Genomic DNA, 21,539 nt, shown 5'->3' on the forward strand with positions numbered 1-21,539 from the left:
TTAAAATTAGGGTAAAATATAATTTGATTTTTAGGTTATTGATTTAATATTTATTTTGGTTTTTAGGTTTCTTAAGGTTACATTTTCTATTAAAATTTGAGTTCTGAAATACAAATCGTTGAACACTCACTTTTAACTCTTTTGTGTTAATATCTATTAAATGTTTTTTAAAGGATATCTATTAATTAATTTGAAGGAATTGTAGTGTGGATGTTTCAAAATGAAACTTAATTCATTATGGTTTATCTTAAAATTTTAAAATTTAATTAATAAACATTTGCCACTAACACTGAACGTTGAGTAGGTTTAGTAAATCATGGCTAAATCTAAACAAAATTTAAATTTCAATGGTAAAATTGTACATTTTGAAACATAGAATATCAAATAAAAACTAAACGCAAAATTTAGAAACCAAAAAGGTATTTTCCTCCTTAAATTTAAATGCCATTAAACTACCATATTGAAAAAAATTTATGTAATGTTTTTTAATGCCCTAACCGACCAAGAACCCTAGCTTTTTTCCATATTGAACGTGAAAACTATACTTTCTTGTTTGTATGGAGCATGAGTATTTTGTCTACCACAAATACAATAGTTGAATGTAGAAAATTCTAGAATACATGTACAGTTTTCTCGAAAATTGAAAATTTAAAATGAAAAATGTCTAATTGAATGGTTGAACAAAAAGAAATAAACAAGGATGGTAGAAAAACCAAATCGAAAATACTTCCGACTTAATAACTCAACTCTTCACCTCCGAACACAGTCTTTCTAACTCAACAAACATACTTAACTTCATACTTCATAACTTAATTTAGTGCACCAAATGACACTTCTTTGAAAGAAGAACGAAACCAATCAATCAGCGGTTAGTTCGAGATACCGACTTATTCTATTAACATTTGATTGAAGCAATATGCAAGAGAAGTATATACACATGTTTACAAAATCATAGAACAGCACGGTACCCAACACAACCTTACGGATTTCTCGATACCGCTCATCAAACACATTTTGCAACAGTTTCGATCATTACTGCAATACAATCAACAATTCTGGCACGCTTCTAAAATTTGGCAGACTAAACTTGCATCATAAAAGCATTTATATGGGACTACCCCTTGATGGTACCTACAAACAAAGACATCAACAACCGTCATGGTCCCTTGGTAACGGTCCCTTGCATGTGCATTAAAAAAACGAAAAATGAAGGGTGGAAAGAACAGGCTCCCTAACATTATATGTCGTCAATGTCATCGTCTAAAAGAAATTCAGCAGAGAAAAGTGCAAGAAGATAAAAGAAAGTAAAAGGTAAACCCGACTTTTGTTACTGGGAATTTGGGGCCCCATTCCTACAAAACGAGAAAACCCAGGTGGAGGGCTTTCAAAAACACATATAGTATGTAGGGATGTTAGAGTTGATTTAGCATTCATTGTCTATACACTTTGAAGATGATGGAATCTTTAATTTTAGTGTACAAACAGACAACTGTACGTACCTGCTATATTACGGATTTCTGAAAGTTCTCAACTACTCAGATTTTTCCATTTTCAGGAATGGGCCCCCCAAATAAATGGTAACAAAAGGAATTCAGCAGGATGATATAAGAAAGTTAAATAGTTCTAATGAAATACAAACCGGAGAATTTGTTGTCAAAGTCCATTCCTGAGGACGATGTACGGTTGCAGAATCGTCACAAACAAAGGTTATTGTTCTCGTTTGTTCTTGGGAACTAGCTGCAATCCATGGTGGTAATTCTCTCATAATCCAGAGAACAAATGCTGAAGGAATTGTTGATCCTGGCATAACAATCTGCTTCATATCAAAATTCAAAGAAAATTGTATAAACCCGAAAAATCAGGTTCCTCCATCCCCTTCAAGTAGAGTGAGATGCCAGAGGCTTGTCCAGGTTGGCCAAGGGAGGGATGAAGGCGCGGAGCCTCCAATCTGATGACTAAAAACAAGTTCCAAATCGACTGGAACCAACCGTAAAAAGGTGGAGTCTTGCAAGGATGTAAGACTATTTTTGAGATATAAGATGTTTGAAGAGAGCAAAGAAAATGAATCTGAGGCAGGAATTTAAGTAGGTAGGTGACCTGATCAATTTCCCAAAACAAATGGTTCAATATATGAAAGGGAAATTTTAAGAGGCTAACAACAACTTAGACAGATCCAAAACTCAAGCGACAAGCACGATAAACTAACTTTAAAAGCTGATACCTATAAAATAATATGTAATCTGCAAAATAGAAGTATATGCACCATAAATGTGATATTGCCGTTGCCATTGAATCGATACCTGCAACCATAATGAGTAAAATTCATAATTTTATCAACTGATATAACATGTTTGTCACTCTTTCTTTGGCCTTTTTCTGAAGAAAACAAGAATTCATTAGTTAAGCCGGGGGTATACCGGGATATTTGTTAAAATAGCTACAAGTGCACTTGAAGTGAAACATACAACCGACACAGCAGCCAAACCTGCAACCTGGAACGCAAGAGAATGATTCCAAAGCAATAAGATGAATGCAGGTGATTAAATGCAACGCACAGGACCGCAATCCGTTAAAGAATGAGCAACTAAGAGGTTCTAAGTACTCTGAAGCCAAAACTGCTAAAACATCAACATCAACCAAGAAAGAGAAAGTGGTACCTTCGATATTTCAGATGATGCCCTCTCAGATCTGACCCTTCTCATTTTCAAGAACAACAGCAATCCTGAACGGAAAAAAGAAAGAGAGAGAGAGAGAGAAAAGATGTTCATAACATCAGCATAAACCCATCAAAGATAAAGTCCTACTACTTGGAATTATGTAGGTTTTTCAATACTTGATCAATCAAACTCTCCCAGAGAGCTGAAATTATATTTCGGATACTGATGCCCCTGCATTCCATGTTGGCCAACGTTTTTGTATGAACTTCGTTTAATTTCCATTATGAAAGAGGTTCTTTTTAGAGATGAAATTATCAGACATATTATGGAAGAGATCCTTGGTTATTATGCAATAAGGATAGCCCTAGGACGGAGAATTTCAATCAAACTAGAATTAATAATTATGAGTGAAGACATTAAAACAACCGAAAGCTAGTATGAAGAATAGTTGCTAACCATAGACAGCTAACGCGCCTCCTAATAAGAGTGTCACTACAGCAAAAAAATCTACATATACTACCTGCACAATGGTAAAATTGATCCCCACATTATTTCATAGCATATTAATAATAGTATTTAAAAAATTTTAAAAAGGAAAAAACTGGAAACTGATATTGAGCTAGACCATCATGACATGTTTTTTGGCCATAGCGAAGTCTCGACGGGCAGTAGATTTTTACCTAGATGTTGTGGTTTGAATCGGAAAAAGGTTTGTTGAATACAAATCGGTTTTAAGATTCTTCATACCTGAACAGCTACCAAGGAATCAATGGATATGTTTCCCATCTCAAACCACAGTATCACAGCAAATGCCAATGTTAAAACAAAGATAATTGTGACCACCTGTACATAAACAGCCACTGATCAGATTTGTCATTTGAGTACTCCAATTTCTTAGTTAGCAATTGGCATCTGCTCAAGTGACAAGAGAGGATATAAGACAATCAGAGTGGATGAGCTAGTTTAACACTGAACAAGAATACTCGAGAGCAATAAAGAAGATAAACAAACACAAAAGACAAAACTATATTACATTATCTTTCTTTTTTATATTCGTGAGTATCCAGGCCATCTTATGCATTTCTCGACTAATCTCACAGGACAACTCGTCTGTCCCTACAATATTTGGATGTCAAGAAATCTCATAGAAAAATTAATTCTTGGGTTGGTGACCACCATGGATTGAATTATATTACCTAATCAATAAAGAAACTATGATATCCTAGCCTTTCGACAAGGCTACACTCTACCAAAATTGCCATAGTGAAAAATCCTACAAAAATGATCTATACTTCTTGCTCCCAACTCACTCCCTCTATTTATAACTAAAAGCCCTAACAAACTTATTAGCTATTTACTAATATGCTCCTACTAATAACCACACTAATAATCTTAATATTTGCCTAACTAGGAGACTTACAGGATGCTAAAAAGAACATTATGTCATGTACCAGTATTACTAAATTTTGACGGCTTCCAACATGTGGCAGTCGTACGGGAAGCCACCATCTCCTGCTCCAATCTGTATTTGATGTACTTGGTTTACTAGAGATCTTCTCCAATAAGCCTTCCTCGAAACTCCTCTCTTCATCCTCGTCATCTTCATCCTCTGGCTGATGGCAAAGGTCAACCCTACAAAAGTTTTTGACAGATCCATAAGCAACATCTTTCAAATAATTCTAACGAAATGGAATAGAAAATTAAAAATAAAAAGAGGTACATTCAATTCTAACTTATCTACTTAATGCAATAGTTTGGCCGAGAGAATAAAGAAACGTCTCCATCATCTCACTAACATATCACTGAGGAATGTTTATTGATATCGATTCCACAATCTTTCAAGAATGAACATTAATATCATGTTACCTATGCTTCTATCAATATGTAAATAAAAGAAATAACTCAACAAATTTTTTTATGAAGATGATTTCATTTTTATATAAAGTAAAAGAGGGGTTGTGGCCCAAGACCAATGGAGTTACATAAGATTTCTCCAGTTGGTTAGAAGGGAGGAAAAATCATAAGAATGGAAAAGGGTATTGTGTTTACATCAGCTCATGGCATGATAAATAATAAGTTTAAAAGAACAGTCATAGGAGCTTTTCTTCTCTGAGAATAGACATTTGTTTCTTTCCTTCCAAATGTTCCAAAGAAAAGCTCGGATCAGATCAATCCACATGATCTTTTGTTTAATGAATGGGTGACCTGTGAGTGTGAATGTCAGGGTGCCGATGGATTCAAGGAAAGGTGACATTCCATACAAAAATATGTATGATTTCCTCCAAAATCTTTCGGCAAAGTGACATTGGAGGAAGATGTGGTCAGCAAGTCTGATCCATTTTTTGCAGATGTGACAACAATGTGGAGATAGCCATGTAGGGGATGCGTTTCTGCATTCTGTCACCAGTCAATAGCATTGTCTCTGACTTCCGAAATAAAAAATTTAATCTTTTTTGGGTAAAAGTCCTTCCATATTGCTTTGTATAGAGGGTGATCCCTGAAAACCACTCTAGTTCCCATAACATTTATGTAAACATCAACATGTACTTGCTTGCTAAAAGTGTAAGAGCAGTATAAGGGATCGAGAACACTTGTTTTAATTTTGCCTTTTCAATTACGAGTGCTGCTTTAAGCAGCTGCAAGTTCTTGATCCATTCAGGTGTTTCCACAAAGATTGGAAAAACAATATTACTCAGGTCTTGCGTGAGCATCAATTCAAACAATGGTCGAAACTCCTTTGAATGTAGCAAAAGCTATTTTTTGAGCCACATAGGTGAAACGAAATGGAAAATGTTTTGAAGAAAAGTGTAAGAATATCATATGATGACGAGATCTATGCTTGTGGATTTCTTTTTCTTAAATCACTGATTGACCCAAAAGCTTGATGAGTGAAGGTAAATTTAATTATAAATTATCTAAAATTGTTTAAAAGAACTACATATAAATCGCTATAGATAAACTAATATTAATGAGACTCCATGCAAAAGAAAGAAATAAAAGGAGAGAACTTTTCTTCAATGTATAAAAAACGAACTCATAAAAAGTTCAGGATGCTAATGATAAAAGAAAATTACACTTACCAGAATGACAAAAGAAGAAGAAACAAAGCGAGAACTAGAATTTTGGGGAAGGCTGCAGAAGAAAAAAAAGTTCCATATTTAAATAGTATTGTTCATGTCTTAAAATCAAGACTTACTGAATATTTGTCAATGGGAGATTACCCATAAAAACGAAACCACAAGAACCTGACCAACATAGCCACCCATTGCAAGCGGCAAAAAGAGCCAAGATAAAATAAGCGAAATAACCTGCCATGAAAAAACTTACTTAAGGAACCATGTTTGAGTCTAGTAAATAAATAATAAATACAGCTAAATTTAGAGACTGGGTAACAACAATAGAATGTAGAGGCAGAAAAGAGAGAAATTTTGAATATGATTATGAAAATGACAACGCCTTACCCAAGTTAGAAGAACCAATCAATAGATGAAACACCTGCAGTTTGCAAGTAGTATGAGACAAAAATCCACATACAACTAATAAATTTATACTTCAATATCAATAAGGTATATGTTTTTGCATATAATGTTAAAAAAAACAGAAGTCACAACTGCGCACATCATTAAACAACATCTTGGAGAATGTTGCGTTGGCATGCATTACGACCATTTTTTCTAATCCTTAGAGAAGTTGCCTTTGCCACTTTCCTCTTTGATCCCACCATGATCCATAGCTAGAAGAAGCACAATCAATGATAGCTTCAGACTCAATGTCATAACCCGAGTACAGACTTTAGTGTGTTCTATAGCATGAACCAGAAGAAATCCGGTAGAACACAAGTGAAGAAGGAAGTTGAAGAGTCATACGTCTCTCATCCCTATTTCACATTTGCACTATTCTACTTTATACAGATCCCAATATAAGCCGGTCTCCATGCAGACAAGAAGGATATACCCTTATAAAGTGCAACCCACTTGCTTCTAGTTCAATAAGAAATTCATTCAGGTTACCGAGGCAGTGGATCCTCAATGAGCTTGTGCTCCCCTAAGGGAAACTCTAGGAGAAAACAAGCATTTTAAGTTAAAAAAACTTTCAACATGGGAGTTTAAATCTAAGACTTTGGAGCTTGGAGATCAAACATCCAATGAAGTTTCCCAACAAGCAATTCTCAAACACATGGCAAGAGATTAAATTTATTTTCTAAGATGGGGTGTTAGTGATAACGCTATGTCACGAATCACACTGTAGCCCTCATATATTGGAAAGATAACTAGAAACAGAAACTACGGAATTGGCTGCCCAAATGAATAACAAAGAGCCATGATCCCTAAACTACCAGTAAAGTCAACAAATGTAACTGAAACTAAGATAAAAGTGGAAGCATCTATAAAAAATGATTTCATATTTCAACTATAGAGATGCATTGCAATACTCACTTTTTGACGAGTCCAACCACGTGAATCTCTTGATTGAATCCTCGCTAACTGGAATAGAAAATGTTTATAAATAGCCATTATTTTTCTTACACAAAAATAATCCATTTCGCAAACAGAACTAGGAAATAATAATAAAAATAATTAACATTACAGGAGAGTGTGGTGTGTTGATATTGAACTTGTAATACAACTAAGACTTGGAAATTCCCCAAGAATGCTTAAAGCAATACTATTGAATATTAAATAAGTGGTGAGCACAAAAGCAAAGCCATCTATTAACAGATGCTGCCAACTAATCAAGTTTAGCTAACAAATTAAAAAGAAAAAAAAAAGGAGGCTAGTAAAAGCAACAGTAATGAAGTGGGTAAAGTACAAATCTCAGTGAATGGAAGTCCAAAGACCAATTTGAAACCCCATTTTAGTCATCTACAGAAAATCAAACAGTTAACGAACTCAATAACCAACCGATCAACAAGATGCATCAATCATTAAGTGACCAGTAACAAAAACCCCAATTGTCCAAAATCTTCAAACAATCAGAAAATGGCAACCTCAACTTATATAAACCCACATTCCTATGCAAAGAAAACAACAATCTCAATCTGAAATTACAGCAATAGAATAATACATTGCAAACCCGCATTCCATAGTTTCTAAAAATGGAGAATAGAAAAGCAAAATCAATGGAAAATGGTGGTTTAGAAAACCTGATAAAAGGCAAGAACTGCAATAATGGCATCAAGAAGAGCAAGACCCACATGTACACCAAACAAAAAGGGTGGAAAACAAGAGTCTTCAATTAGTTCAAAAGTCATTTCCTCTCGCTATCTCTCTGTTCTTCAACCCCTTTTCTCTAATCTATAAAAGATGAGAAAAGGAGAGAGCGCGTGAAAGCAACGGCTTTGAAAAGGTCTTGGGAGATATATGTTTTTACAAATTGCTAAAAAACGTTGTTTGAAAAGTTAGTTTCGGCATTTCGAAAATCACTATTGAAACGTATCTGTTTCTATTCATTCTTAACATCAATGAAAAAAGTGATTTTTGGAATAGCTGTTTGGGAAAGGAATTTGTGGGCAGACAAGGTATTGTGTGTTGTCGAATATTTTAGAATCGAAGCTAAGAAAAATTCCTTAAATCCCTTTGAATTTTGTCCCATTGTCACTCCCCTCAACAGAGGAAGGAAGACTTTTCCCACTAAATTTGTAACTATTTTATTTTTCGTTGTCCACATAAATGTTAAGGTAATAGTTTTTTTTCTTTTGATTTGTGAATAGATGTCTCTAATAATTAGGTTTAAATAGTATTTTTTGTACATATATATTATCGTGTTAGGCTCATTTTAGTTGATGTAATTTTAAAATGTTTATTAAAATTATATACTTTTAATTCTAGTTTATTTTGATTCAGTATGCTTTCAATTTTTACAGTCTATGTATTGTATTAAAAGAATATTTCAAATTAATTCTCAATCACCTCCTCCATGACTCATGGTCTTCAATCATGCCTTAATTGTATATTTGATTTCATCACATACTTGCTATATTTATCCTCATGTAATGTGTATAAATATCAATATTCTTGATACAATAGCTTAGTCACTTTACCTCGAACTCTTAAAATGTGACAATTTTGATATCTTAAAATTTCCATAAGTATGAAAACAAATGAATCAAAATGGTCATTTTTTTTTAAATAAATATTTAAAAATACATGAACTAAAATTAACCAGAATTAACCGTATACGGACTAAAATGAATACATAAAGAATATAGAGACTAATATGAATTAAAACTAAAAATAGAGAGACATAAATAGTATTTAAATTACTAAAAAAATTATAAATATTGCTTTTGTGACTCATTCATTCAAAATAATAATGAAAGTATTAGTATATTCTTAAAGTTTCGACAAACATAATGTAAGGATGCATGATTTAATCACGATCAAGATTTAAACCTACTTGTGTTGCATATTAATTGCGAACAAAATGGATCACTATAAAAATATTTTTTTAATGAAATTTAGACAATTTCCTTTAATAATATTTGTTGGATGAGATTTGTAGATAAATTTAATTAGTTGAACTTGAACTTTGTATTTGTTTTAGTTTAAGAATAACGGGTATAAAATCCAATATTTGGTTTTTTGATTATTTCTTTCAAAAAGTAAAGTTTGTCTTGAGAGCTTACAGTTTACTCTCAAACACTGAATCATCTTAAGGGCTTTGTAACTTATTCTTGATATTGATTAGTCTTGCAACTTACTCTTGAATGTTGATTTATCTTAAAGGTCTTGCAACTTATTGTCGTTGTTGATCAATCTTTAGGGCTTTCCAACTTGTTCTCAAGAGTTTGGAGAGTATAATGATCTTTTGGAAGACTTCTAAACTTTAGTCTTTAGATCTTAGAAGATTAAAAACTAATATTTTGGAAACTTAGGTCTTCAGATATTTAGAATAATTACACTTTAATAAATAAAAGCTTCCAAAGTTAAGAGCTTGTGAACTTCAATCTTTATGACTTTTAAAGCTTCCAAACTTACGTGTTTAGTTCTCCAACCCTAATAAACAAATAAGACCTTAGGTTTTAATAAAAGGATAATGAGTAACAATTTTAGAAGTAATAATTAAATTTTATAGCAACATTTTAAAAGAAATACAAATATAACAAAATCTGTAAAAGTCTATCAATAATAGAAGTCCATCACTGATAAACCATGTTGCAAATATTGATATATCACTCTATCATCAATAGATTTTGCTATATTTGCACTTTTTTAAAAAATATTATTGTACATTTAATTATTTTAAATCTAATTGTTATATTTGCAAATATGTCTCCATTATATTTACAAGGGTTTGGGTCGTCGACCTTAAAATTGAGTTTGGACTTAGAGTTTAGTATCTTTCATGATGTCACAAACGTAGCAAAAGATAATAATTCATTCGTAAGAAAAAGGGTTGTCATTTAGAAATACCCCATTTTGGTATGTTCAAACTTTTGAGTTCTCAAGCTTCTCCAAATGTCGTCATCATTTTCGATGCCATTTATTATGAATGATTATGATCATTTATTTCACTGCAATTTCATTTCATCATTTCTATTTATATTTCCACGAGGTTTAGATTAAAGATAGATGAAATTCCTATTTTCATTTGTGTCTGTGTCGAAGAAGCAGTTTTCTTGATTCATTTCGTTTTCCTTTTCGTCAATCAAGGTTTGGAAGGTTTTCGAGAATTATACAAAAAAGAAACAAACCTTTGATCATTGATTCGGATTAAATTAGAGAAAGTATAGTTGCACGATTGATCTTAAATAATGCAAAATTTTACTGTTTTCTTTTAAATTTTGTACATTTTTTTTAAAAAAATTAGTTTAACCTCATTAATAAAATTTGATAGAAATTGTTGTTTCCTTTCTTTAGTAATAAAGGAAAATGAATTATAACCAAACTTGGAACTTTTGCAAGCAAGGGAAGATTTTCTATTTTCTTTTTTTTTTTTTCATCTTTACAATCTTGCTTAAAATGCTTTGAGGAAAAGCAAATATTTAAGTATGATGAGGTTGTAGTTTTGCATGTTCCATGTTATTTGGAAAATTTTCATTTTACAAAAAAGGCTTAAATTTTAAAAAATTTCAAATGCTCTTGTTTGAATGCCAAATATGATTGTTAGTGAATGCTTGATTGCTTGTATAAAAGAATAAATGCATGGATGCATTTTCTTAGTTAGTCTTCTTTGTTGCTTACCTACGACGTGCCTACGATTGTATAAGTAAATTTTGAAAATGATAGAAAAAATTTTACAAGTTGAAGACAGTAATAACTTTCTTGTCCACATAAACCATAGGTTAGGAGTCTCTTGTCTAGTCATAAAAAATCTAGAACTCTTATGTAAAGGGTACACATACAATCTAGAAGTCTTGTCACGTGAACTAAGTCAATAATCCTAGACAATGATAGCCCACTAGTTCTAGCCACGCCTAGTTATCGTTTGCATATCAAAGAAAGAAAAGAGTGGCTTGCTTCTTATATGTAAATCATTGAAAAAAGGGAGGTTAAGTAAAATGCATGGGGAACTCTTCACTTTTGGCCTAAGTAAAACCAAACTTGCTTAGTTTTTAGAGTTCAGCCGGTTAGTTCAACAAGAATGCATCGAGTTTCCTACGTATTAGAGCTTGTGTGGGAAACTCTTCACTTTCGGCCTAATCAAACTAGAGTTGCCTAGTCCTTAGAGTTTGGTCGGTTAGGTTAATGCGTTGGGTTCTCAAAAGACTTAAGTCTAGTTTTGCTTAGGCAAAAACTGAAGAGTTTCCCACGCATTCCACTTAACCTCACTTTTTTTAAATGCTTTGCATATAAGGGACAAGCTACTTTTTTTTCTTTGGTATGTAAATGGTAACTAAGCTTTCCTAGAATCGGTGTGCTATCCTTGTTTAGGGTTCTTGACTTAGTTCTAGTGTGATCGTTACCTTTGACGTGACAACAAGCGTAATTGAACGCCTACCCTTTACATAAAACTTCTAGTTTCTTTGTGGCTAGGTAAGTAACAAAGAAGACTAGCTAAGAAAAAACATCTATGCATTTGTTATTTGATAAAAACAATCAAGCATTCATTAGCAATCATATTTGACACGCAAACAATCATATACAAGTGGTTATGACCAAAAACTGGGTATTAATATAATAAAGAGACAGGAGCACATATTATTAAGTATGTACAGTATTCACAGTATTCAAAAAATGGATAGCACGTGTTATATTCGTTCCTTTAACTATCAAAGTATGCATTTTCAACATATTTAAAATATTTAAATAACAAACATATTCATAAATTGGAGCTCCATGCTCAAGGGTTAGGCAAACATGCTTTTCTAAGCTAGAAAGCTAATTACACATTATATTTATTCTAAAAATAGAGCATTTGAAAATTTTTAAAGATTTGGCTTTTTGGCAAAATGAAAATATCCTAAAAGACAATGGAACATGCAAGACTTCAACCCCACCCCGACTTAAAAGTTTGTTTTGTCCTCAAAGTATTTTAAGCTAGATTCTAAGGATGGAAAAAAGAGAAGGGGAATAGAAAACCTCTCATTGCTTGCAAAGGTTCAAGTTTGGTTATACTTAATTTTCCTTTGTACCTACAAAAAGGAAACAAGAATTTCTATCAAATTTTATTAAAGAGGCTAAATTAAAAGTTAAAAAAAATATGCAAAATTTAAAAGAAAGTAGTAAAATTTTGCATTGTTTAAGGTTGGTCGTGAATCATACTTTCCCTAATTTAATCCGAATTAATGATCAAGGGTTTTCTTTTTCTCTTTAGGTGATTTTTGAAGACCTTCCAAGCTTTGTTTGACTATCGATGGAGCAAGTTGATGCTAGGAGTGGGTGATTATCATTAAGAGAAAAGCAAGAAATCTTAGATGAAAAAGTTTTATTCATTGCTTGCGTTTGCCTTAAAATAATGTTAATAACATGCCTAAAGTTTGAAGCCTCAATGCAAAAATCAAAGTCAAATAAATTATTTTGTTTTAAGCTTACATTTTCATCTTCTAAATTATGCTATTGCTCATTATCAACTTTGAATCATGCACACTATAGGAAGAAGAATGACCAAAAGTTTATACAATGTAGTCATTAACACAATCATCAAATAGGTTTTTGAAAGAATCAACATTATTATTCAAACTTTCTAACCTTAAATTGTTCACATGTAAAGTTTCAACACTAGAGAGTTTGTTGAAAATTATATTTTTAATTCACTAGCATGGGTGGAAGCATTATGAGAGAGATTTTCGTGATCAAAATATTTCAGAGAAGTCTTTTTAATGTTTTCACCCATCAAACAATCATTTTTAAAAAAGGAGTCATTTTCAACTATCATGCCAACATGTTTCTAAGAGAAATTATTTTTAACATATAATTCAATATGCATGCTTTGTTTCAAAGAATTTTCTTTTTTAGCAAACAAAAAAGAATCTAGAACATGCTCAATCTTTTTGTCAATGTTCAAAGAATTATGATTAGGTGCACATAAATGTTTTAGAGCTAGTTTTAGATTCATTTTAAAATCAACTTGAATGAATTTATCAAGGTACATAAAAGACTATAAAGTTTGTTCCCATCTTCTCCTAAAACTATAGTTAAGTTTAAATAATGATTCATCTAAAACACAGTTTTCTTCAAAAGAAATATTTTCTTCATTAACGTATGCATAATCACATTCACAAAAAGAATGCTTACAAGAACCGTGTTCATTATACAAAAGATTATCAAAAGACTCAAATTCAACAACATGGTTCTCAAAATGGTTTCCAAACAAGCTTTCACATGCTGTTGGAATATATTTGAAAGAACCAAGGTAGTTGAGAGAAAAGTTTTCCATAGAATATTTCATAGATTCACTATGTTAAATGATATCCTATCTCCACCAAATTCTAACTACCCTTACCGACATCAATTATGGCCTTTGCGGTTTTCATGAATGACTTATCTCACAAGATATTAGGTATTTTAGGTGTGCATGTCTTATGGGTATCTAGGATGTAAAAATTAGTGGAAAAATAAGCTTTCTTACCTTGACATTCTCAACTACGTCTAAGAGGCTAACATAGGACCTATCCACTAACTGGATGCTTACATTGGTCTTTTGCAAATTATTTAACTCTAGCTCTCTAAAACCATGCATAGACATAACATTTATGGAGGCCCATAGGTCTAACATCAAACATGACATTGTTAATTTGTTTGTTACCTCCAAGCTTTTCTCTGGCATATCTTTATTGATTAATTCAGAATCGTTTTGACTTACAATGATGTTTTCTTTCTCGTAATGTTTTCTTTTATTCGTACAAAACTCCTTGAGGAACTTGACATACTTTGGAATTTGTTGCATCACACTAAGTAAAGGAAGGTTTCTGTCCACCTTCTTGAACATTTAAAGTTCTTCATCTTTGACTTTTTCTATCCTTGGTAGATTTAACCTAGATGAAAGAGGAGCATTAGCAACATTGTCCAAAGGTTTTTAGGAAGTACATTTTGAAGAAGAAGAAGTTGAATGTGAATCTACCTTATCCTTTTTAACAAGAAAGGAGTTGCTAGAATTATGCAAAGTAGTGTTTGAACTAGAAGTGGCTACAACTTTACCATTACGAAGAATATGGGCACTTACATTTTCAATATTGGGTTGTGAAGGAAGCTTAGCTTAGATTCAAGTTTACTTACCATTGAAGCAAGTTGAGATATTTAGCTAGTTAAACTAGAAATTCCAGCCCTTGTTTCTAGTTGGAAAGCTAAGGTATATTTTTGGAAATCTTGCATTGTTTGTTGAAAAATCAAATTGTTGTTTCCCATTTTGGTTAAAATGTCCTCTAAGTTCATGTTAGTCGAGGAAGATGGATTTGATGGATATGTTTGTCTAAGTTCTTGAGATCCCCACTTAAGGTTTGGGCGATCCTTCCATCAACGATTGTAAGAGTTGGAACTTGGTGGTTCATATCTTCTAAACTCATTAGCTAAGTTGACATCTTTTACTTGTGGACATTGATCATTAAAGTTTTTTGTTTTCCTGACATCTTTTACTTGTGGACATTGATCATTGAAGTTTTTGATTTTCCTGCATACCCCACAAATCATCAATTGATGATTATCTCCTCTAACAATGCTTGTAGCTCATTTAATTTTTAAGCTCACTTATCTCACTAGAGGAATAAATTGAGCTCTCTGTCCTACTTCCAAAGGTTTGAGTATTTTCCGCGATTCTAGCAATTAATGCCCTACCCTCAATTGGAGTTTTATCCCCAAGTGCACCTATCGCCGCCATAAGAATCAGGCTACAAAGGATTGGGAGGTATTGGTCAGCTGGAAAGGTCTACCCCCTCATGAAGCCACTTAGGAAGATTGTGAATACCTAAAGCACCGATTCCCTAAGTTCCACCTTGAGGACAAGGTGGATTTGGAGGAGGAGAGCGATGCTAGGTCCTCGATTTTATTCCCCTATAATAGAAGGAATAAGAAAAACAATGTGGGAAATGAGGAGGCTACACGTGGGAGTGAGGAGGAAAGCAAGGAAGTTGGATACCATCTTGGTGGGACCACGAGTTAGTAGTGAGAATTAAAAAGGTGGGAGGGATAAGTGTACGTCAATTTTGTTGTGGAGAAAGGTTGGGCTGATTTCCTCCTCGCGAGGTAGGAAGGCAGATGGTTTCAGGTTCCTTTGTTCTTTTTGTTTGTTCTTGAGATTTCGATATTGTCTCTTTGTTCACTGGATTTTAGTTCTTGTTATTTTTATGTTTTATCTTGAGTGTGAATGATCGTTTGGATCATTGTTTTTAAGTTCGGGCTTTAAGTTTTCTTTATATTTCATTGAAAGGCTTAATAGAAAGATTAGGTACTTGTTAGTACCTTAATGTTTTTCCTTTCTCTTAAATAGGTGTATTTTGTCTCTAAGCTTTCAAAATGCTATCTTCTTAGTTCCTATAATCTTAATAAAAGGTTCAAAAGATCCTTATTTTATATAATTATATGAAATTTTCAATTACAAAAATCTATTCAAAAACCAAATTTAGATAAAGATAAATTATTTCAAATGACAAAACTTCTTGAAATATTTATAAATACAATAAAATATCATAGTCTATTATGGTTTATTATAGATAGAAATTTAACACATTTCTCTAATCTATCTATAGTAGACCATGATAGACTATGATATTTTGCTATCTATAATATGTCACAATAAACTGTGAAATTTTACAATATTTTATAAATATTTTGGTTAATCAGATAAATGTGTTAAATTTAAAAATGCATATAATTATTTTAATTTAAAATAATAAAAAATTACTATAAAGATCATTTAAACCTATTTTATAAACTCACGAACTAAAAAAATACAATTCAAGAACCAAAACAACCCATTCTATAAAACTTGAAAACCGGTGAATTCAAACACGGATATTTTTTTTAATTCCTAAGACAAAAAGAAAAGACAAATTTTCTAAAATAAATTATTATCAAATAGCACAAAATTTACAACCAAAATAAATGTAAAATAAAAGAAATGTATATATATATATATATATATATATATACAAAACAATTAAGCACAAGCCATCAGCTAGCCCGATCCAACCATTGATCTGCCATTGAGAACAAAAGCAATAATCAATCATCATTTACAAACACATAACTCTACAAATCCGACGGTAAAGTCCAGCACGTCTCCATGGAGTGTCACACACTGGATCGTAATAAAAGCCCCTTAATTGGAAAAGCATAAAATGGGAATCTAAGGTGAGATTTGGTCGACAGTTATTTTATTTCCCTCTTCGAAAAATCTTATCCATAAAAAAAAAATGGATTGTACCAACCAAATCTGCCAAAGTTCCATAAACATAACTACTAAATAAATACTACTTTAAAAAAATTATATAAAAAAAAAAAAAAAAAAAAAAACTACTGAATCAAATAATATATTTAATTTCTTCCGTTTATTACTATACTTTCAAAACTTTTATTCTCATTTTCGAGGGTTGGGTTTGGCACCAACTAGAGTTTGGTAGGATGGGTTCTCACTTTATGTTTGAGTACCACCTATAATAGTATTACGTACAATTATTTATAACATAAAATTTAAAACATAGCAAATATTTTTTCAAAATCTTTAATTTTTTTCTACAATATTCACTATTTTTTTATTTGTTATAATATTTAATATTTTTTTATTAAAATAAAAGTAGTTTACACTTCAAACGTAAATAATTATAATCTAGACTAAAGTAGTATGCACCATAAACACTAACTATTATAACTTGTCGACTATAAATACCAACGAACTACAATAAACAATTTAGTACCTCAAACACTCCCTAAATGTTTTAGTTGATAGATGTTGTATGTTTTAGTTTACATACTCTCAAAAGTTCATCTTAGTTTACCTATTCTGGAAAGGTGACTATTTTGGTTCATTTATTTTACTTTGTTTATATTATTAAGAAAAAGAAAAAGAAATTCTAACATGATATTCTTCTCAACAATTATTTTAAACACAGTTACAATTTCTTTCTTTCCTTTTTCTTTTTTGTATAACAAATATACGTGGAAATTAGAACATCATGGAAAAGAAGTACATACCGCTCGTGTTAGTAACATATATACATAACTTTGTATTAAACTTTTCATTGTCTAGAGAACTCTTGTCAAAGTTATGAACTAACATATCATTTTTTTAAGAGTAGATTAACCAAAACATTCTTTTCTTAAACTATAATATAAGCACTGCGTAAAGATTGAAAATAGTAATTAAACCTAAACAAATTAAAAAGAAGGGATTGAAATGGGCATAAAAAAAATCCTTGCAAAACTAATAAAGTGTAAATGGAAAGAGTGGACATAGCTCAACAATAAATTGAAATATATGCACTCATTTTATTTATTTATTTATTTTTTTTTTTTGTTCTTTCATGCTAGAAAGATGTATTTATAATATAATAAACTTGTTTTCAAATGTTGAGTTTAAGTCTCATTGTTAATTACCGAAGTAAATTTTTCCAATGGTATGTATACACGCAAAAATTGATTCTCACACCCCACACTTGTGTAAAAAAGGTCACATTTTCATACCTCAAACATTCACATAAAAAATGATTAAAATAGGTCGAAAATAAAATTCTTTCGAATAAGGTTGAGAGGTTTGAACAACAAAATCTTTTCGTTCAAGCACGCAAATATATTAATTGATTTAATTTCGTGACGTGGTTTTGACATTCATATTTTAGACTAATTAAGACTTAAAACATATGAAAACATTAATTAATAATTGATCATATTTTTGTTAAATGAAAATATATTCAATCATATTTCTTACAAGAGAAACTGCAAAGAGATGAACCTCCTTGAACATAATGGGAATCTCAAATTTTCCAACAACAAGCCAAATTTAGAAAGAGATTTAAAAGCTTTCCATGTTAGTGAACAAATTGAACTAAATAATGTGTATAAAACAGACACCAAAATTCCGATATTAGAAACATTCAACAACAAATCACATATCTCCTCAGGAATCAATCAATCTATGATCGGCTAAATTTTTCAGTAGAAAATCGATTAAACTACGTTATCAATGGGAAGGCGAAAGATCGAGATGAAAATGGTGAAGGATAGAGGTTCTAGACAAGTTACCTTTTCGAAGCGTCGAAACGGTCTGTTCAAGAAAGCGACCGATCTCGCTACTCTGTGCGGTTTAGAGATCGCGATTGTCGTTTTCTCTCCCGGCGGTAAGGCATTCTCATTCGGCAATCCAAATGTGGAGGAGGTCGTAGATCGATACCTAAGTTGTGAATGGAAGGTGAATCGGAATACGGCGGTGAGGGAGAGGGGAATGTTGGAGAAGGAGAATGAAGAACTTTTAGATCTGGTTAAACAGTTGCAAATGGAGAAGAAGAAGGGAGAGGTTATGGAGAAAGAGATGAAATCGAGAGGGGAATTGATGAAAATTGAGGATCTGGATTTGAATGAGCTTTTGAAATTGAAGGAATCGTTGGAAAAACTAAGAAAGAATGTGAAGATTGAAGAGAGCGAGTTGGAGGCTTCGTTTTCATTGCTGCTGCTTGCTAATGAAAAACCTGTTCGTGGAGATGGATGAATCTAATTCCTAAAATTGAATTTGAGAAATGATTTTAGTATTAAAACTAAAAAAATAAAGAAATGGAACTCTATAAAAATTTAAATGATTATGATCGATAATGGACATGACATGATATTCTTTACTTCGAAGTTGAATGTTCGATCTTTCCTTTCTCGTTCTCTTAAAAGTGTATTAATTCTTAAATATATTTAGAAATTTCAATTTATAATTGACTTTAAATTAATTTTGTTGGCATAATGATTTTAAATCTGAAAATGATTTCAAATCTTATTTCTATTTATTAACTTTTTAAGAGGGAAATGCTCGAATTTGACATGATTTCATAAAATATTTAAATGGTCTCATCATTATTTTTTAAGTTTTAATTAACATATTAAAAGCTTATATTAATAAATTATTAACTTTCTTTCGAGTAAAATAATTAACTTAAAATCATTCATTAGATTTTAAATCACAAGACTTGGAATCACTTCTTCAATTTTCAATTTTCTTGATACAAACGGGTAAATGTCAGTTGTACAAATAAATAATTAAATTTAATCCATAGACTATTTTTAAAACATACATTACTATAATCAAACTAAAAGAATATGTAGATTTCAAATACAAACTATTAAAACCTACATTTATAGCTTACAAACTTAATAACCACTAACTACAATATCCAACTAATCACTCAAATGCTCACTCGGGTTTTAATTTAAACAATTGTAAGTTTGGTCCAAAATATAACTAATTGCGTAAATTAACACACTTACAAAACAAAAGCTTAGGGGCTGTTTGGGGTTAGGGTTATTACTGTGGGCTTGGGTTAGTCCAACCCTAACCCCCGTTTGGCCCACGGTTTATGGAAACCCTAGTTTTAGGGTTTTCATAAACCGGGTTTAATGCCATCTTCAAAATGAAACCCTATCCGCCGCATTTCGTTTTCAATCCGCGTTGCCCCTCCAATGAACCCGTGTTGCCTCCTCGTTGAACCCGTGTTTCCGCCGTGTTTACCCCAACGTTCGTTAATCTTCTTCCTTTGTTTACCCCAAGGTTCGTCAATCTTCTTCCTTCACTTCCGCCGAACAAACATTATTATGTGTATTTCTTTCGATTCAGGCCTCCTTCTTTTCTGGTTGAATTCGGTGTTTTTCTTCTACTTGTCTCATTCGCGAGTTTCATCGGCGCGTGTTGTCGCGTGAGATGGCTTCTCTGGATTTACCTTTTTCGTTATGTTCATTCTCATCCTTCTTCTCTTCGTCTTCACCATCTCTGCGTTCACCGTCACCAACAAAGCCGCCGGAAAAGTTCTCTCAAACAAAGGATATAAAGAGTACAGACTCGGTGATTACTCCAACTGGCTACAGAATCGCGTCAGGAACAAAGATTGGAACAGAATAAAAAACTGTCGACGACAAGGTGTGTGTCGAATTCAACTAGAAAATCGCTTCTGAAACCATTGCGCAATTCTACCAAGAACACTTATCTTCAATTCAGGTACGATTTAATTCCAATTTAAATTTTAAATAAACCACCCCATAAATAATTTCATAAGTAACGAGAGTTTGTGTGTGAATTTTTCTGTAGTTTGGGTGTTGCAAACCGGCAGATGAGTGTAATTTCACGTACAAGGCACCGACTCAGTGGGAAAAACCGGCGAATGTTTCAAGTTTTTCGAATCCGGATTGTGGTTCGTGGGATAATAGACCTGAAAAGTTGTGCTTTTGATTGAGAATCCTGCAAAGGTGGAGTGTTGGATAATTTGAAAAGGAACCGGAAGGTACTGGTTTAGCAGAGAAGGCGATGGTGGTTCTGAGTAGCCTGGCTAGGATTCAAGAGGGAAAGAATGCGATTGTGGAAGAGGGTGGAATTGTTGCGCTTGTAGAAGCAATTGAAGATGGGTCGGTGAAAGGGAAAGAATTTGCAATGTTGACACTCTTGCAATTGTGTGTTGAGAGGTGAGAAATTGAGGGTTGCTCGTGAGTGAAGGTGGAATTCCCCATTTAGTTGCACTTTCTCAGACTGGAAGCGTTCAAGCAAAGCATAAGGTGATTACCAGAAACTGATTAGTCCTTAATTATTACACGATTTGGTTAGCTGATTCTATGAAATGAACACCTTGATGAAAAATTGTTAATTTTTGCAGGCAGAAACACTTCTAGGTATATAAGATAACCAAGACAAGTTGCATCATCATCAAGTCCTTAACAATTGGCCTGATATGGTTTTTTTAGGAGGTAATTGTATTATTAAGTAGTGGTATCGTGTATAGGAAGTGGTTTTTTTGATGGTTTGTACAACATGGTTGAGAATGTTGGAAGAATGAAGTTTATAGAATGAAGTTAGTGCAGTTAGTAAAGCCAAAAAGCTGACGGTTAGAGAAAAAGTTGTATGATTTTTAACTAGGTTATGAGATATCCTTTTTAATGACATTCCAATTTACTAAATAGTGTAATATCACTTGGTTTGATTTTCTGGGTTTGGGGATTTGATGAAATTCTGATTGGTGGTTGTGTGTCTTGAACTTAAATTCTGTGGAACTCATCACCTTTCTTGTAGCTCTATGTGAAGTACATTGAAGTTCTGTAATTTACATAATTTATTTTTCATATTTTGGTTCATTTTGGTTGATTCTATTCTGCTTATTATCGATTGTTTAAAGTTTGAATGGTAGTTGATCTTGAAATAGGGAATTGCTGCTGCAAATCTTAATTAATTAAGAGAAAAAAATTGAATTGGTACGCCTAATTGAAGTCCGTTTATTCTTATTTTTGACCAGCCTGAAGTATATTTTTCTTTTTAGTTAATTAATAATGT

General features: G+C 32.3%; 1 protein-coding gene and 2 long non-coding RNA genes across 9 annotated transcripts; 1 reads left to right on the top strand and 2 right to left on the bottom strand.

The window, feature by feature from the left end:
• Window positions 1–704: 704 nt before the first annotated feature.
• Window positions 705–8,184, bottom strand: LOC103487559 (tobamovirus multiplication protein 1-like). Of its 7 annotated transcripts, none has more exons than XM_017045174.2 (13): window positions 7,801–8,180; window positions 7,094–7,141; window positions 6,119–6,152; window positions 5,879–5,965; window positions 5,738–5,789; window positions 4,109–4,289; window positions 3,405–3,500; window positions 3,114–3,177; window positions 2,658–2,722; window positions 2,418–2,492; window positions 2,264–2,300; window positions 1,640–1,800; window positions 705–1,131 (listed from the first exon to the last, which is right to left on the bottom strand). In XM_017045174.2, the coding sequence occupies exons 1-13, from the start codon at window positions 7,906–7,908 to the stop codon at window positions 1,105–1,107; spliced, it is 1,035 nt and encodes a 344-aa protein (XP_016900663.2). In that variant the 5' UTR covers window positions 7,909–8,180; the 3' UTR covers window positions 705–1,104. The 7 variants fall into 7 exon arrangements, with proteins under 7 accessions (XP_016900663.2, XP_008444123.2, XP_050936488.1 ...); XM_008445901.3 differs by having other exon boundaries at window positions 2,222–2,300; window positions 7,801–8,179; XM_051080531.1 differs by lacking the exon at window positions 7,801–8,180 and adding an exon at window positions 7,722–7,783 and having other exon boundaries at window positions 2,222–2,300.
• Window positions 8,185–16,078: 7,894 nt separating this feature from the next.
• Window positions 16,079–18,871, bottom strand: LOC127144486 (uncharacterized). Its single transcript, XR_007816202.1, has 2 exons — window positions 18,272–18,871; window positions 16,079–16,230 (listed from the first exon to the last, which is right to left on the bottom strand). It is a non-coding gene; the product is annotated as an uncharacterized LOC127144486 (long non-coding RNA).
• A 787-nt stretch (window positions 18,872–19,658) lies between these two features.
• LOC127144487 (uncharacterized) lies at window positions 19,659–21,331 on the top strand. The gene is made up of 3 exons (XR_007816203.1): window positions 19,659–20,219; window positions 20,310–20,770; window positions 20,869–21,331. It is a non-coding gene; the product is annotated as an uncharacterized LOC127144487 (long non-coding RNA).
• The last annotated feature ends 208 nt before the right edge of the window (window positions 21,332–21,539 follow it).

This window comes from Cucumis melo, chromosome 12 (genome assembly GCF_025177605.1).
Source record: "Cucumis melo cultivar AY chromosome 12, USDA_Cmelo_AY_1.0, whole genome shotgun sequence".
NCBI lineage: Eukaryota > Viridiplantae > Streptophyta > Magnoliopsida > Cucurbitales > Cucurbitaceae > Cucumis > Cucumis melo.